General features: G+C 53.9%; 1 protein-coding gene across 1 annotated transcript in view; it reads right to left on the bottom strand.

Annotated features, from left to right (window-relative positions):
• GFRA1 (GDNF family receptor alpha 1) overlaps positions 1-16,938 on the bottom strand; it is a 143,324-nt gene that overhangs the window by 101,234 nt on the left and 25,152 nt on the right. The window contains exon 3 of the mRNA XM_066601399.1: positions 14,324-14,407. Within this exon, the coding sequence (XP_066457496.1) occupies positions 14,324-14,407 (84 nt within the window). The remainder of the gene's footprint in view (positions 1-14,323; positions 14,408-16,938) is intronic.

The following is a 16,938-nucleotide window of genomic DNA, read 5'->3' as shown; positions in this document are numbered from 1 at the left end:
CTCATCTATACAAGCTGCCCCCATGTCTCCCCCTCATCTATACAAGCTGCCCCCATGTCTCCCCCTCATCTATACACGCTGCCCCCATGTCTCCTCCTTATCTATACACGCTGCCCTCATGTCTCCCCCTCATCTATACATGTTGCCCCCCGTGTCCCCCGCTATCCATACACACTGCTCTCTACGTCGCACTCTCATCTATACACGCTGCCCCCATGTCTACCCCTCATCTATACACACTGCCCTCATGTCTCCCCCTCATCTATACACACTACCCTCATGTCTCCCCCTCATCTATACACACTGCCCTCATGTCTCCCCCTCATCTATACACACTGCCCTCATGTCTCCCCCTCATCTATACACACTGCCCCCATGTCTCCCCCTCATCTATACACACTGCCCCCATGTCTCCCCCTCATCTATACACACTGCCCCCATGTCTCCCCCTCATCTATACACACTGCCCTCATGTCTCCCCGTCATCTATACACACTGCCCCCATGTCTCCCCCTCATCTATACACACTGCCCCCATGTCTCCCCGTCATCTATACACACTGCCCCCATGTCTCCCCCTCATCTATACACACTGCCCCCATGTCTCCCCCTCATCTATACACACTGCCCCCATGTCTCCCCCTCATCTATACACACTGCCCCCATGTCTCCCCCTATCTATACACACTGCCCTCATGTCTCCCCCTCAACTATACAAACTGCCCCTATGTCTCCCCATCATCTATACACACTGCCCCCATGTCTCCCCCTCATCTATACACACTTCCCCCATGTCTCCCCCTCATCTATACACACTGCTCTCATGTCTCCCCCTCATCTATACACACTGCCCTCATGTCTCCCCCTCATCTATACACACTGCCCTCATGTCTCCCCCTCATCTATACACACTGCCCTCATGTCTCCCCCTCATCTATACACACTGCCCCATGTCTCCCCCTCATCTATACACACTGCCCCCATGTCTCCCCCTCATCTATACACACTGCCCCCATGTCTCCCCCTCATCTATACACACTGCCCCCATGTCTCCCCCTCATCTATACACACTGCCCCCATGTCTCCCCCTCATCTATACACACTGCCCCCATGTCTCCCCCTCATCTATACACACTGCCCCCATGTCTCCCCCTCATCTATACACACTGCCCCCATGTCTCCCCCTCATCTATACACACTGCCCCCATGTCTCCTCCTCATCTATACACACTGCCCCCATGTCTCCCCCTCATCTATACACACTGCCCCCATGTCTCCCCCTCATCTATACACACTGCCCCCATGTCTCCCCCTCATCTATACACACTGCCCCCATGTCTCCCCCTATCTATACACACTGCCCTTATGTCTCCCCCTATCTATACACACTTCCCCCATGTCCCCCCTCATCTATACACACTGCCCCCATGTCCCCCCTATCTATACACACTGCCCCCATGTCTCCCCCTATCTATACACGCTGCTCCCCCATGTCTCTCTCCCATCTATACACACTGCCCCCATGTCTCCCCCTCATCTATACACACTGCCCCCATGTCTCCCCCTCATCTATACACACTGCCCCCATGTCTCCCCCTCATCTATACACACTGCCCCCATGTCTCCCCCTCATCTATACACACTGCCCCCATGTCTCCCCCTCATCTATACGCACTGCCCCCATGTCTCCCCCTCATCTATACGCACTGCCCCCATGTCTCCCCCTCATCTATACACACTGCCCCCATGTCTCCCCCTCATCTATACACACTGCCCCCATGTCTCCCCCTCATCTATACACACTGCCCCCATGTCTCCCCCTCATCTATACACACTGCCCCCATGTCTCCCCCTCATCTATACACACTGCCCCCATGTCTCCCCCTCATCTATACACACTGCCCCCATGTCTCCCCCTCATCTATACACACTGCCCCCATGTCTCCCCCTCATCTATACACACTGCCCCCATGTCCCCCCTCATCTATACACACTGCCCCCATGTCCCCCCTATCTATACACACTGCCCCCATGTCTCCCCCTATCTATACACGCTGCTCCCCCATGTCTCTCTCCCATCTATACACACTGCCCCCATGTCTCCCCCTATCTATACACACTGCCCTCATGTCTCCCCCTCATCTATACACACTGCCCCCATGTCTCCCCCTCATCTATACACACTTCCCCCATGTCTCCCCCCATCTATACATGCTGCCCCCCTGCCCAGTCTCCTACATCTGTAGACGCTGCCCTCGTCATCTGTACGCAGCACTTCATCTAAACTTCTTCTAATGTATGATTAAATTCTTCACCATTTTCAAGATGTGTCAGTCTAATCAAGAACCTGGAACCCCGGACGGCAGAGGACGGTCCTCACCGATACATTGTCACAATGTCAGCTGTATTAAGTGATAACGGGGATTTATGCTGTGTGAGGAAAAAAATGATGTTCTCATTCACTGACAGCAAGCAGACATCTTGAAACTTATGATAAAACAATGTAAAAACCTATGAGAAGTTTGCAGCTTCATGACTGCCCGCCACATAGGTGTATATATATATAATCTATCAGGATGTACGGTAAAGCCCCCGATCTGCAGCTTCAGCTGTACTGCGGTGCGAGCCACCTCCACCTGCCCGTCACAGCCGCACCCCTGCAGAACGGAGGGCAGCAGACGTCTCCGAAGACATGGCGCTCCTGACTTCAGCGTTTCCTTCGGGACGTGGCATCTGGTTGGTGTTGCGGACCGCCCACGTGGCTCGGACCCGTGGTCGCTGGCAGTGTGGTGGCTCGCTCCTCTGTATAGGTGGCACCTCTTTTATCTGTGTGTAACAATCGCTGATAAAACCTAATTATACGTTTATAAAGCCGCCGCCTGAATCCGCGGCGAATAAACCCCCCGACACAATCTGGAAGGATATGAGACGCGCCCCTCCAGCACTCTCTTTATCTTCTCCCAGCCTGGCAGTGCCCCGCGCCTCACCGACTTTCAAGCCTGTGCCAAATCCTCCGGTTGACAGTTGTAGCGTAGACTCCATGAATTTATTACTGTCACCCAAAGAATACGTTTGCTGGCTCGGAGCCTGGCAGAGCCGCGCCAAGACCGGTCCCAGCGCGCAGCAACAATTAAATAACTTCTGGGCACATGAAGGCGATGAAATCATTATACTGCAGCGAGATGAAAGCGGAGGAGGGCCCCTCCCCCCAGACCGACGCACCGCCGGGACCCCGCGCTTACCTCTGTGATGTCACGTAACGACTTCAGAGCCGCGGGACGTGAGCGGAGAGCAGACATTACGACAATCAGCATCCCAAAAATGTCAGACTCGAAGGGATGCTGGACCATCGGGCGTCAGATCGCAGGGCGCTTACGGTTCCCACCATGACAGCAGCCACTCCGCGCTGGGATCCATATATAATGCTCATCTACAGAAAGGATGCTTATCCCCACACAGCCGGTTACCCCGAGCGTCTCTACACCCCAATATTACCGGACCCACCACCTGATGAGCAGCCGGTTACCCCGAGCGTCTCTACACCCCGATATTACCGGACCCTCCATCTGATGAGCAGCCGGTTACCCCGAGCGTCTCTATACCCCGATATTACTGGACCCTCCACCTGATGAGCAGCCGGTTACCCCGAGCGTCTACACGCAGATACTACTGGACCCTCAATTTGATGAGAAGTCGGTGACCCCGAGCGTCTCTACGCCCCGATATTACCGGACCCTCCACCTGATGAGCAGCCGGTTACCCCGAGCGTCTCTACACCCCAATATTACCGGACCCTCCACCTGATGAACAGCCAGTTACCCCAAGCGTCTCTACACCCCGATATTACCGGACCCTCCATCTGATGAGCAGCCGGTTACCCCGAGCGTCTCTACACCCCAATATTACCGGACCCTCCATCTGACGGAGCAGCCAGTTACCCCGAGCGTCTCTACCCCCCGATATTACTGGACCCTCCACCTTATGAACAGCCGGTTACCCCAAGCGTCTCTACACCCCAATATTACCAGACCCTCCATGTGATGAGCAGCCGGTTACCCCGAGCGTCTCTACACCCCGATATTACCAGACCCTCAATCTGACGATCAGTGGATTATGAGCGAGTGCCTTAACGCCCCGATATTACTGGAGCCTTGACCTGATGAGCAGCCGGTTGCCTCGAGCGTCTCTACGCCCCGATATTACCGGACCCTCCATCTGATGAGCAGCCGGTTACCCCGAGCGTTTCTACACCCCGATATTACCGGACCCTCCATCTGATAAGCAGCCGGTTATCCCGAGCGTCTCTACGCCCCGATATTACCGGACCCTCCATCTGATAAGCAGTCGGTTACCCCGAGCGTCTCTACACCCCGATATTACCGGAGCCTCCACCTGATGAGCAGCCGGTTACCCCGAGCGTTTCTACACCCCGATATTACTGGACCCTCCATCTGATGAGCAGCCGGTTACCCCGAGCGCCACTACACCCCGATATTACCGGACCCTCCACCTGATGAACAGCCAGTTACCCCAAGCGTCTCTACACCCCGATATTACCGGACCCTCCATCTGATGAACAGCCGGTTACCCTGAAGTCTCTACACCCCGATATTACCGGACCCTCCATCTGATGAGCAGCCGGTTACCCCGAGCGTCTCTACACCCCGATATTACCGGACCCTCCACCTGATGAGCAGCCGGTTACCACGAGTGTCTCTACACCCCGATATTACCGGACCCTCCATCTGATGAGCAGCCGGTTACCCCGAGCGTCTCTACACCCCGATATTACCGGACCCTCCATCTGATGAGCAGCCGGTTACCCCGAGCGTCTCTACAACCCGATATTACCGGACCCTCCATCTGATGAACAGCCAGTTACCCCGAGCGTCTCTACACCCCAATATTACCGGACCCTCCATCTGACGAGCAGCCGGTTACCCCGAGCGTCTCTACACCCCGATATTACCGGACCCTCCATCTGACGAGCAGCCGGTTACCCCGAGCGTCTCTACAACCCGATATTACCGGACCCTCCATCTGATGAGCAGTCGGTTACCCCGAGCGTCTCTACACCCCAATATTACCGGACCCTCCATGTGATGAGCAGCCGGTTACCCCGAGCGTCTCTACACCCCGATATTACCGGACCCTCCACCTGATGAGCAGCCGGTTACCACGAGTGTCTCTACACCCCGATATTACCGGACCCTCAATCTGATGAGCAGTCGGTTACCCTAAGTGTCTCTACACCCCAATGTTACCGGACCCTCCATCTGATAAGCAGCCGGTTACCCCGAGCGTCTCTACACCCTGATATTACCGGACCCTCCACCTGATGAGCAGCCGGTTACCCCAAGCGTCTCTACACCCCGATATTACCGGACCCTCCATCTGATAAGCAGCCGGTTACCCCGAGCGTCTCTACGCCCCGATATTACCGGACCCTCCATCTGATGAGCAGCCGGTTACCCCGAGCGCCTCTACACCCCGATATTACCGGACCCTCCATCTGACGAGCAGCCGGTTACCACGAGCGTCTCTACACCCCGATATTACCGGACCCTCCATCTGACGAGCAGCCGGTTACCACGAGCGTCTCTACACCCCGATATTACCGGACCCTCCATCTGATGAGCAGCCGGTTACCACGAGCGTCTCTACACCCCGATATTACCGGACCCTCCATCTGATGAGCAGCCGGTTACCCCGAGCGTCTCTACAACCCGATATTACTGGACCCTCCACCCGATGAGCAGCCGGTTACCCCGAGTGTCTCTACACCCCGATATTACCGGACCCTCCATCTGATGAGCAGCCGGTTACCCCGAGCGTCTCTACACCCCGATATTACTGGACCCTCCATCTGATGAGCAGCTGGTTACCACGAGCGTCTCTACACCCCGATATTACCGGACCCTCCATCTGATGAGCAGCTGGTTACCCCAAGCGTCTATACACCCCGATATTACCGGACCCTCCATCTGACGAGCAGCCGGTTACCACGAGCGTCTCTACACCCCGATATTACCGGACCCTCCATCTGATGAGCAGCTGGTTACCCCAAGCGTCTCTACACCCCGATATTACCGGACCCTCCATCTGATGAGCAGCTGGTTACCCCAAGCGTCTCTACACCCCGATATTACCGGACCCTCCATCTGATGAGCAGCCGGTTACCACGAGCGTCTCTACACCCCGATATTACCGGACCCTCCACCTGATGAGCAGCCGGTTACCCCGAGCGTCTCTACACCCCGATATTACCGGACCCTCCACCTGATGAGCAGAGGGTTACCTCAAGCGTCTCTACGCCCAGATATTACCGGACCCTCCACCTGATGAGCAGCCGGTTACCCCGAGCGTCTCTACACCCCGATATTACCGGACACTCCATCTTATGAACAGCCGGTTACCCCGAGCGTCTCTACGCCCCGATATTACCGGACCCTCCACCCGATGAGCAGCCGGTTACCCCAAGCGTCCACACGCAGATACTACTGGACCCTCCATTTGATGAGAAGCCGGTTACCCCGAGCGTCTCTACGCCCCGATATTACCGGACCCTCCACCTGATGAGCAGCCGGTTACCCCGAGCGTCTCTACGCCCCGATATTACCGGACCCTCCACCTGATGAGCAGCCGGTTACCCCGAGCGTCTCTACACCCCAATATTACCGGACCCTCCACCTGATGAACAGCCAGTTACCCCAAGCGTCTCTACACCCCGATATTACCGGACCCTCCATCTGATGAGCAGCCGGTTACCCCGAGCGTCTCTACACCCCAATATTACCGGACCCTCCATCTGACAGAGCAGCCAATTACCCCGAGCGTCTCTACCCCCCGATATTACTGGACCCTCCACCTTATGAACAGCCGGTTACCCCGAGCGTCTCTACACCCCGATATTACCGGACCCTCAATCTGACGATCAGTGGATTATGAGCGAGTGCCTTAACGCCCCGATATTACTGGAGCCTTGACCTGATGAGCAGCCGGTTGCCTCGAGCGTCTCTACGCCCCGATATTACCGGACCCTCCATCTGATGAGCAGCCGGTTACCCCGAGCGTTTCTACACCCCGATATTACCGGACCCTCCATCTGATAAGCAGTCGGTTACCACGAGCGTCTCTACGCCCCGATATTACCAGAGCCTCAATCTGATGCAGCCGGTTACCCCAAGCGTCTCTACGCCCCAATATTACCGGACCCTCCACCTGATGAGCAGCCGGTTACCCCGAGTGTCTCTACGCCCCGATATTACCGGACCCTCCACCTGATGAGCAGCCGGTTACCCTGAGCGTCTCTACACCCCGATATTACCGGAGCCTCCACCTGATGAGCAGCTGGTTACCCCGAGCGTCTCTACACCCCGATATTACCGGACCCTCCATCTGATGAGCAGCCGGTTACCCCGAGCGTCTCTACACCCCGATATTACCGGACCCTCCATCTGATGAACAGCCGGTTACCCCAAGCGTCTCTACACCCCGATATTACCGGACCCTCCACCTGATGAGCAGCCGGTTACCCCGAGCGTCTCTACACCCAGATATTACCGGACCCTCCATCTGATGAGCAGCCGGTTACCCCGAGCGTCTCTACACCCCGATATTACCGGACCCTCCATGTGATGAGCAGCCTGTTACCCCGAGCGTCTCTACACCCCGATATTACCGGACCCTCCACCTGATGAGCAGCCGGTTACCACGAGCGTCTCTACACCCCGATATTACCGGACCCTCCATCTGATGAGCAGCCGGTTACCCCGAGCGTCTCTACACCCCGATATTACCGGACCCTCCATCTGATGAGCAGCCGGTTACCCCGAGCGTCTCTACACCCCGATATTACCGGACCCTCCATCTGACGAGCAGCCGGTTACCACGAGCGTCTCTTCACCCCGATATTACCGGACCCTCCACCTGATGAGCAGCCGGTTACCACGAGCGTCTCTACACCCCGATATTACCGGACCCTCCACCTGATGAGCAGCCGGTTACCATAAGTGTCTCTACACCCCGATATTACCGGACCCTCCACCTGATGAGCAGCCGGTTACCCCAAGCGTCTCTACACCCCGATATTACCGGACCCTCCATCTGATGAACAGCCAGTTACCCCAAGCGTCTCTACACCCCGATATTACCGGACCCTCCACCTGATGAGCAGCCGGTTACCCCAAGCATCTCTACACCCTGATATTACCGGACCCTCCACCTGATGAGCAGCCGGTTACTCCGAGCGTCTCTACACCCTGATATTACCGGACCCTCCATCTGATGAGCAGTCGGTTACCACGAGCGTCTCTACACCCCGATATTACCGGACCCTCCATCTGATGAGCAGCCGGTTACCCCGAGCGTCTCTACACCCCGATATTACAGGACCCTCCATCTGATGAGCAGCCGGTTACCCCGAGCGTCTCTACACCCCGATATTACCGGACCCTCCACCTGATGAGCAGCCGGTTACCCCGAGCGTCTCTACACCCCGATATTACCGGACCCTCCATCTGATGAGCAGTCGGTTACCCCGAGCGTCTCTACACCCTGATATTACCGGACCCTCCATCTGATGAGCAGCCGGTTACCCCGAGAATCTCTACACCCCGATATTACCGGACCCTCCATCTGATGAGCAGTCGGTTACCCCGAGCGTCTCTACACCCCGATATTACCGGACCCTCCACCTGATGAGCAGCCGGTTACCACGAGCGTCTCTACACCCCGATATTACCGGACCCTCCACCTGATGAGCAGCCGGTTACCACGAGCGTCTCTACGCCCTAATATTATCGGATGCCTCCGTGTGATGAATGGCGCTCTGCAGAATATAACACTGGGACTATATCTGCACACCGTACACTGATCTCCTGGAGACTGCAGCTGCTAGTTACTGCACGTGGATACAAGCTAGTACTCCCTGTTATCAGCCATATCTGTAGGACAGGTGACTACAATCTATGGTTCCCTGTAATCAGCCACTCCAGGCTGGTAGAGGCGACCATAGGAGAGAGGAATACAATCTATTACTCCCTGTAATCAGCCACTCTAGGCTGGGGAGAGGTGACTGTAGGACAGGGGACTACGATCTATTCCTCTCTGTTATCAGCCACGTCAGGCTAACTATTTTTGTCACATTTCGCCGCTCGTATTGCCCTCATCTCACAGACGCGGCCGGCCTGTTTTGCGCATTTGCTGCCGACGGGTACATTGTGTCCCTCATGCAGATTCGTCTCCTTGTGTCAGCGAAGAGTTAACTAGACGTGCTCCGCCACAATGTATCGGCGCAGCGAGCTCAGATCTGCGCTATGAATCCTCCACACTTTAATAATGCAGAACTGTCATAAAATCTACAAGAAGGAAAAAAAAAAATATTGTTTTTCTGATTCTTCTGAAGCAAATCTGCCGTTCAAGCCGCAAAGCGAAATGTGATTAAAGCGTCGCCGGCGCCGTCCCGGGATCCGATTTTATTATTTTTAGAAATGCATCTTTCATATGAAATATTAAGTCACGGCGCTCCATACAAATCCCATTACCAGAACCTGACATCGAAAAGCCGCGCGCCGGGGACTTGTCCGCCATACGGGGAGCCGGCGTGGATTTCCATATCGCGGTCGCTCGCCTCTCGGAGGTTGTCTGCGCTTAACTTGGTTTTCTGCAGATTCATATTTATGGTGTAAACAGCTTCGCACTCAATACTGAAGTGATTAACGGCTGCTGATGTGTCAATTCTCGGCGCCGACGGCGGCGGATAAACAACGGCGGTTTCGCTAATGATTACGTTAGACCAGGAGAACCCGCAGGTGACGGTCTGACGTCTGTCCTCCACGTACCGCGAGTTACATGACTGCGGACTACTGGATCTGACGCTCTGCAAGATGGAAGGAACTACGGAGCGACCGTTTATTATAGCGGGGCGCAATAATTCGTATGTATCGGCTAGAAGTGAGCAAGGCGCGAGGTACAGCGATGGCGGTCATCAACGGAGCTGCACAGCGGCGCCCTCTTGCTGCGACGGACTCCTAAGACATATGTGCACCGCGTCGTAAAAGGAAAGTAACCATGAAGCATTCCTCGTAACGCAACATTAAGGCATCCAAATGGGCGAATTTTGCGAGACGCCACGCCCCTAAAACAAAAACTGTGACCGCCATTATAATTTGGGGGAATGAAGTCAGAGTGCACGGATACATTTTCTGGCGGCAGTTGCGCCTTTTCTCGTCATTGTCTTTTAAACTAAAGATTGGCGCAGTTCAGGTGTCACGGCCAGAATGCGCTCATTTCCGTAGTTTGTATCCGGATTATGGGGGTTTTGCGCGGTTTAGCATCCATTGTTCCTCTCATTATGCAGATGAGATTAGTAAGAGCGCGTCGTCCGCGGCGCGGTATAAATAAAGGATGATTACTTTATTATCTGATGACAGGTAAAGCTGATTTACTGCCCGCTCCGGCCCACTCATCACTGCGCCCGCTCGGGTTTATGTATTAGTCGCCGCCACACAATGCCGACCACACGGAGCTTTTCATCAAGGCGGTCGCCGGCCCATTTACATGTAAACGCAATGCTTTTAATTTAATTGGTTTTCCCGGAGCCGACTGTGCGCTGGGATCCCCGAGGATAACGGAGGGACGAACCGCAGCGCTCAACCAAGTTCAAAGATTTGTCTCCTGCCACCCAACGTGAAAATAAATGGATTGTGAGGAGACAATCGCCGCTCGCCGCTCCTCAAGTAGTGAAGACAAAAGGGGGGGAAATCCTCCAAGACGTCTACGAGGCAACGGAGGGTCTGAAAGATGGAGAATATGAGGGTCAGGAAGAGGAGAAGGAGGGGATCCAGGGGGGCCGCAGGAAGCAGGGATCGGAAGAGGGTAATAGGTCAGAAGAGGAAGGACGCAGCAGCACCACCTACAGGCCAGCGGTTATAATGCTTCATCAGTGGCCACAACCGCCTAATATACAGAACTTGCCTCATTCCCTCACCACAGGCGGTGGCAGGAGAGGGGGAAGATCTAGGGAGTAGAATTAACCCATCCAGCAGCAGAAGAACTGACACATGTACCCCATTCACTCCCCTGATCAGATAGGAGGGCGACATCTCACAGATGGGACTCTGTAACTCTCATTATAACATATTACAGGGTTGCCTAGTTCAGGACCTGGGCCTTATAGAAGGGAGGGGTGGTCTCAGGCAGGACCCCTTCTCATGGGCCTTATAGGACGGAGGGGTGGTCTCAGGGCAGGACCCCTTCTCATGGGCCTTATAGGACGGAGGGGTGGTCTCAGGGCAGGACCCCTTCTCCTGGGCCCTATAGGACAGAGGGGTGGTCTCAGGGCAGGACCCCTTCTCCTGGGCCCTATAGGACAAAGGGGTGGTCTCAGGACAGGACCCCTTCTCATGGGCCCTATAGGAGGGAAGGGTGGTCTCAGGCAGGACCCCTTCTCATGGGCCTTATAGGACGGAGGGGTGGTCTCAGGGCAGGACCTCTTCTCCTGAGCCTTATGGGACGGAGGGGTGGTCTCAGGGCAGAACCCCTTCTCCTAGGCCTTATAGGACAGAGGGGTGGTCTCAGGGCAGGACCCCTTCTCCTAGGCCTTATAGGACAGAGGGGTGGTCTCAGGCAGGACCCCTTCTCCTGGGCCTTATAGGAGGGAGGGGTGGTCTCAGGGCAGGACCCCTTCTCCTGGGCCTTATAGGACAGAGGGGTGGTCTCAGGGCAGGACCCCTTCTCCTGGGCCTTATAGGACGGAGGGGTGGTCTCAGGGCAGGACCTCTTCTCCTGAGCCTTATGGGATGGAGGGGTGGTCTCAGGCAGGACCCCTTCTCATGGGCCTTATAGGAGGGAGGGGTGGTCTCAGGGCAGGACCCCTTCTCATGGGCCCTATAGGACAGAAGGGTGGTCTCAGGGCAGGACCTCTTCTCCTGGGCCTTATGAGACGGAGGGGTGATCTCGGGGTAGGACCCCTTTTCCTGGGGCTTATAAGACGGTGGGGTGGTCTCAGGGCAGGACCCCTTCTCATGGGCCTTATAGGCAGGAGGGGTGAACTCAGGGCAGGACCTCTTCACCTGGGCCTTATAGGAGGGAGAGGTGGTCTCAGGACCCCTTCTCCTAGGTCCCATGTGGGGGAAGGGCAGTCTCCCCGAGTAGGACTCTTTCTCTTAAGCCCTGCTGGGGGTAAAGAGTTGTTGTCTCAGGCAGGACCTATAGGACGGAGGGGTGGTCTCAGGGCAGGACCCCTTCTCCTGGGCCTTATAGGACAGAGGGGTGGTCTCAGGGCAGGACCCCTTCTCCTGGGCCTTATAGGACGGAGGGGTGGTCTCAGGGCAGGACCTCTTCTCCTGAGCCTTATGGGACGGAGGGGTGGTCTCAGGCAGGACCCCTTCTCATGGGCCCTATAGGACAGAAGGGTGGTCTCAGGGCAGGACCCCTTCTTATGGGCCCTATAGGACAGAAGGGTGGTCTCAGGGCAGGACCTCTTCTCCTGGGCCTTATGAGACGGAGGGGTGATCTCGGGGTAGGACCCCTTTTCCTGGGGCTTATAAGACGGTGGGGTGGTCTCAGGGCAGGACCCCTTCTCATGGGCCTTATAGGCAGGAGGGGTGAACTCAGGGCAGGACCCCTTTACCTGGGCCTTATAGGAGGGAGAGGTGGTCTCAGGACCCCTTCTCCTAGGTCCCATGTGGGGGAAGGGCAGTCTTCCCGAGTAGGACTCTTTCTCTTAAGCCCTGCTGGGGGTAAAGAGTTGTTGTCTCAGGCAGGACCTATAGGACGGAGGGGTGGTCCCTGGTCAGGACCCCTTCTCATGGGCCTTATAGGACGGAGGGGTGGTCTCAGGCAGGACCCCTTCTCATGGGCCCTATAGGACAGAAGGGTGGTCTCAGGGCAGGACCCCTTCTTATGGGCCCTATAGGACAGAAGGGTGGTCTCAGGGCAGGACCTCTTCTCCTGGGCCTTATGAGACGGAGGGGTGATCTCGGGGTAGGACCCCTTTTCCTGGGGCTTATAAGACCGTGGGGGTGGTCTCAGGGCAGGACCCCTTCTCATGGGCCTAATAGGCGGGAGGGGTGAACTCAGGGCAGGACCCCTTCACCTGAGCCTTATAGGAGGGAGAGGTGGTCTTAGGACCCCTTCTCTTAGGTCCCATGTGGGGGAAGGGCAGTCTCCCCGAGTAGGACTCTTTCTCTTAAGCCCTGCTGTGGGTACAGAGTTGTTGTCTCAGGCAGGCCCTATAGGACGGAGGGGTGGTCTCAGGGCAGGACCCCTTCTCATGGGCCTTATAGGACGGAGGGGTGGTCCCTGGTCAGGACCCCTTCTCCATTATCTAGAGCAGCACTTTACAAGGGGCAACTCTTACCTGAACAATCTCCTGATTCTGTTCCTTTAGTGAGTTGTTAGTGTTTAAACAAGTGGCGTTTGTCTGCATTTACACAGAACAATTGTTGTCAGAGAGACAGCAGACCCAACGGACAGCAGGGGGCGCACTAAAATCTATGGGAGTGTGTTGTGGGCATGCTCTAAATCTGTGCAGGTAGGGAGAGGAGGTGAGATGTGCCTATCACACACACATAGTATATATATATTTCTTTGGGAGAGTGTTGTTGCTATGCCCTGTGACTTGTGCAAGGAGGGGGGGGGGGGGGAGAGGTTAGCTGTGACATGACCTATTGTGAATGGTGGATCCTGTGTTATCTATATAGAGGTGTCTCCTCTCAGTGTAATCCTGCCTGTGATAAAAAGACAACAACTGAGATTCTCTCTACAGAACAGGAAGCAGCAGACTAGTGGTGAGTGTGAGAACTGCACGCTTTTTATAAATATATTCTATTCTATTCTATAAGTATAGAGGCATCGACAATTTAAAAAAATATTTTCTACAAGAGGTTGTTTCCTGATGACACATCCCCTTTAAGGGCATCAGCACAGAATCGCCCATATATTGTGCCAGCCAGACAGTAGTGCCCACATAACAGCTACTGCAGTACCAGGCGTTGCAGTGCCCCGATAACACATCACAGCTGTCCCTGGAGAAGGTAATGGATCCTGCTCTGTGGCGCCCCCCACTGGATCCTGGGCACTTGTTTCTCATGGTGTCTAGGGATGCAGATGTCGCAGGAGATCCTCGGGGCACATGTGGCCACCCTAGATTTAGTACAAAAGCCTTGCAGCCAAGCATTGCCAACCAGGGCTCGGGGAGATGCCCCTGCAGCGCCACAGACCACAACACTAGAATAGCGCTACTATCACCGTAGATGGAGGCGGCCGAGGACGTCTCTCCAGCATTCTGCGACATATTAATCACCGCGGCGGCTTCTTACCTGACAAACTGGAATCCATTTTAAAGATGTCGGAGAGTCGGTTATTAACGGGCTCGTAGGGCGAATCCTCCAGAAGCTCGTTCCCTGCAGGACACAGAGGGAAAATGAGTGTTACACTGCTATTATACAACACGCAGAATATCAGCATGGCGCAGGAGAGCGGCGGCAGTACATATAGGCTGTCTGACACAAGGTACCAGCATAGCACACACAATAGTAGCAATATAGTATATTATATAAGAGCCCTCCCTCACTGACTCGCCACTAATTCTATAACTTCCCGATGTCATACAAACGTGAAATTTGGCAGGAGCATGGTTTAGGTCCTAAGTAGGAAAAGTAAAGGGGTTACAACTCGATTATTTAATGCTAAGTGTAAAAGTAAGTGACCCCCTATGTAATGTACCTAATCTAATTCTCTAACTTCCCGATGCTGTACAAACGTGAAATTTGGCAGGAGCATTCTTCAGGTCCTAAGTAAGAAACATAAAGGGATCGCAACTTGATTATTCAATTCTGACTGCAAAAGTAAGTGACCCCACTATGTAATGTAACTAATAACACACATCTGAGCCGCACAAATGTGTAATTGGGCACGACCATTCTTTACATCCTAAATAGGAAATGTAAAGGGTTTGCAACTTGATTTAATTCTAAGCATGAAAAACTGTGAATATCCGTGATACAGGAGATGGCATTCTTCTCAGAAACCATGAGCCTTACGTCACAAGGGTGAGCGCGATATCCCTACGGCAATATCGCATTTTTGCTCATGCGATATTGGAGCGTCAGCAATGCTTTTTTTCCTGGAAAGTAATATGGCGGCCTGCGATTTTCTGCTGCAATTTTCTAACGTGATCGACGAGGGGGAGAATCTAACCGACCTCTGTGTGTATATACTGAAAGGTTGTAGAGTAGACTGCAGGGATGGAGCGTGCCTATATGAGGGGCGTGGCACATTCTGCAGAGGGACATCGGTACATGCAGTCTGAGAAGAATCCTCTATATGTATACAGATTTCACTCATCGGTTCCTACTTCAGAAAACTTTCTGTGACCTCTTCCAGAGCTTGTTGACAACTAGATGCCTCTACGACACAGAGAAGAGATTTAACCCCGTTACCAGAGTCTGAGAAGGGCGCATTGTTGGGGTGTGAGGTCATTATCCCCTCTACTCTTCCTTAGTCAGACCTCATCTGGAATACTGGGTGCAGCTCTGGGCACTCCACTTTAAGAAAGACATCTACAAACTGGAGCAAGTTCAGAGAAGAGTTACCAAGATGGTGAGCGGTCTGCAAATCATATCCTATGAGGAACGGTTAAAGGATCTGGGAATGTTTAGCAGCAGAGAAGGCTGAGAGGAGACTTAATAGCTGTCTACAAATATCTGAAGGGCTGTCACAGTGCAGAGGGATCAGCCCTATTCTCATCTGCACAAGGAAAGACTAGAAGCAATGGAGGAGGGATGTTACTGACAATGAGTGTATATATATTACATATACAGTGGATATATGAAGTCTACACACACCCATTATAACACCAGGTTTTTCTCATGTTAAAAAATCCAACAAACACAAATTATCCCCCCCCCCCCCCCATGTGAGCCGCTATCTGGACAATCCCATTAGAAAACAGAGGGAGATCTTTTAGGGAGGAACAATAAGATGCCACCACATTATTGTAGTTTTGCTGTAAGTGTTCCGACCCTCTTATACTTATGGGTGTGGTCATGTCCAGAATCAGCCAATCACATGTGACCTCCTGATAGACAGTAGTCAGCACTCCGCTGCCAGTACTTACAGGGATTCTGGTTCCCTCATATAAAGTTCGGCTCTTCTAGGATTTTCCTGACATTTTCTTAGTTGGTCGGTAAAGATAATAATAGTAATCTCTATTTGTATAACGCCAACATATTCCGCAGCGCTTACATAGACAGGGGATACAGAAAGACAATAGTACAGAAAATACAGAACCGCGGTTACATAGTAATCAGTTGGTGGAAACAATAGGGAAGGGTCCTGCTCCAACGAGCTTACATACTACAAGTAAGGAGGTGATACAAAAGGTAAAGGGCTGGAGACGTGCACGGTATGGCGGGCTGGAGATGTGCACGGTATGGCGGGGTGGAGATGTGCACGGTATGGCGAGGTGGAGAGTGAGGGGTGATATACACAGACAATGGTCAGACATTTAGCCGTGTGACGGCAGAATCGGTATGACTGCAGGAGCGGTTTATGATGGCTAGCAGGGATGGCAGTCAGTAGGTCAGGGAGCATGTTATCAGGGGGTACAGAGGGGTTTGTTTAGGGAATGTGGTATGCCTCCCTGAAGAGGTGCGTTTTTAGAGCATGCCTGAAGTTCTGCGAGTCCTGGATTGCCCGGGTAGCCTTTGGTAGTGCGTTCCAGAGGACCGATGCTGCTCTGGAAAAGTCTTGGAGGCGGGAGTGAGAAGTTCGAATTAGAGGGGTGCGCATGGTGAAGATCTTGGTAAAGATCTTACAGATCATCAAAGGGATCTGATTGTTGGAAGGTGTCAGTAAGGAGAAGGAGACCAAGACATCTCCAAGACATTACATATACCATGGGGCACAGGGGAGACCGTCAGCAAGAGGGGGG

Source organism: Eleutherodactylus coqui, chromosome 4, assembly GCF_035609145.1.
Source record: "Eleutherodactylus coqui strain aEleCoq1 chromosome 4, aEleCoq1.hap1, whole genome shotgun sequence".
Taxonomy (NCBI): domain Eukaryota; kingdom Metazoa; phylum Chordata; class Amphibia; order Anura; family Eleutherodactylidae; genus Eleutherodactylus; species Eleutherodactylus coqui.
The sequence above is the reverse complement of the archived record's forward strand: the minus strand, read 5'-3'. Positions and strand labels throughout refer to the sequence as shown.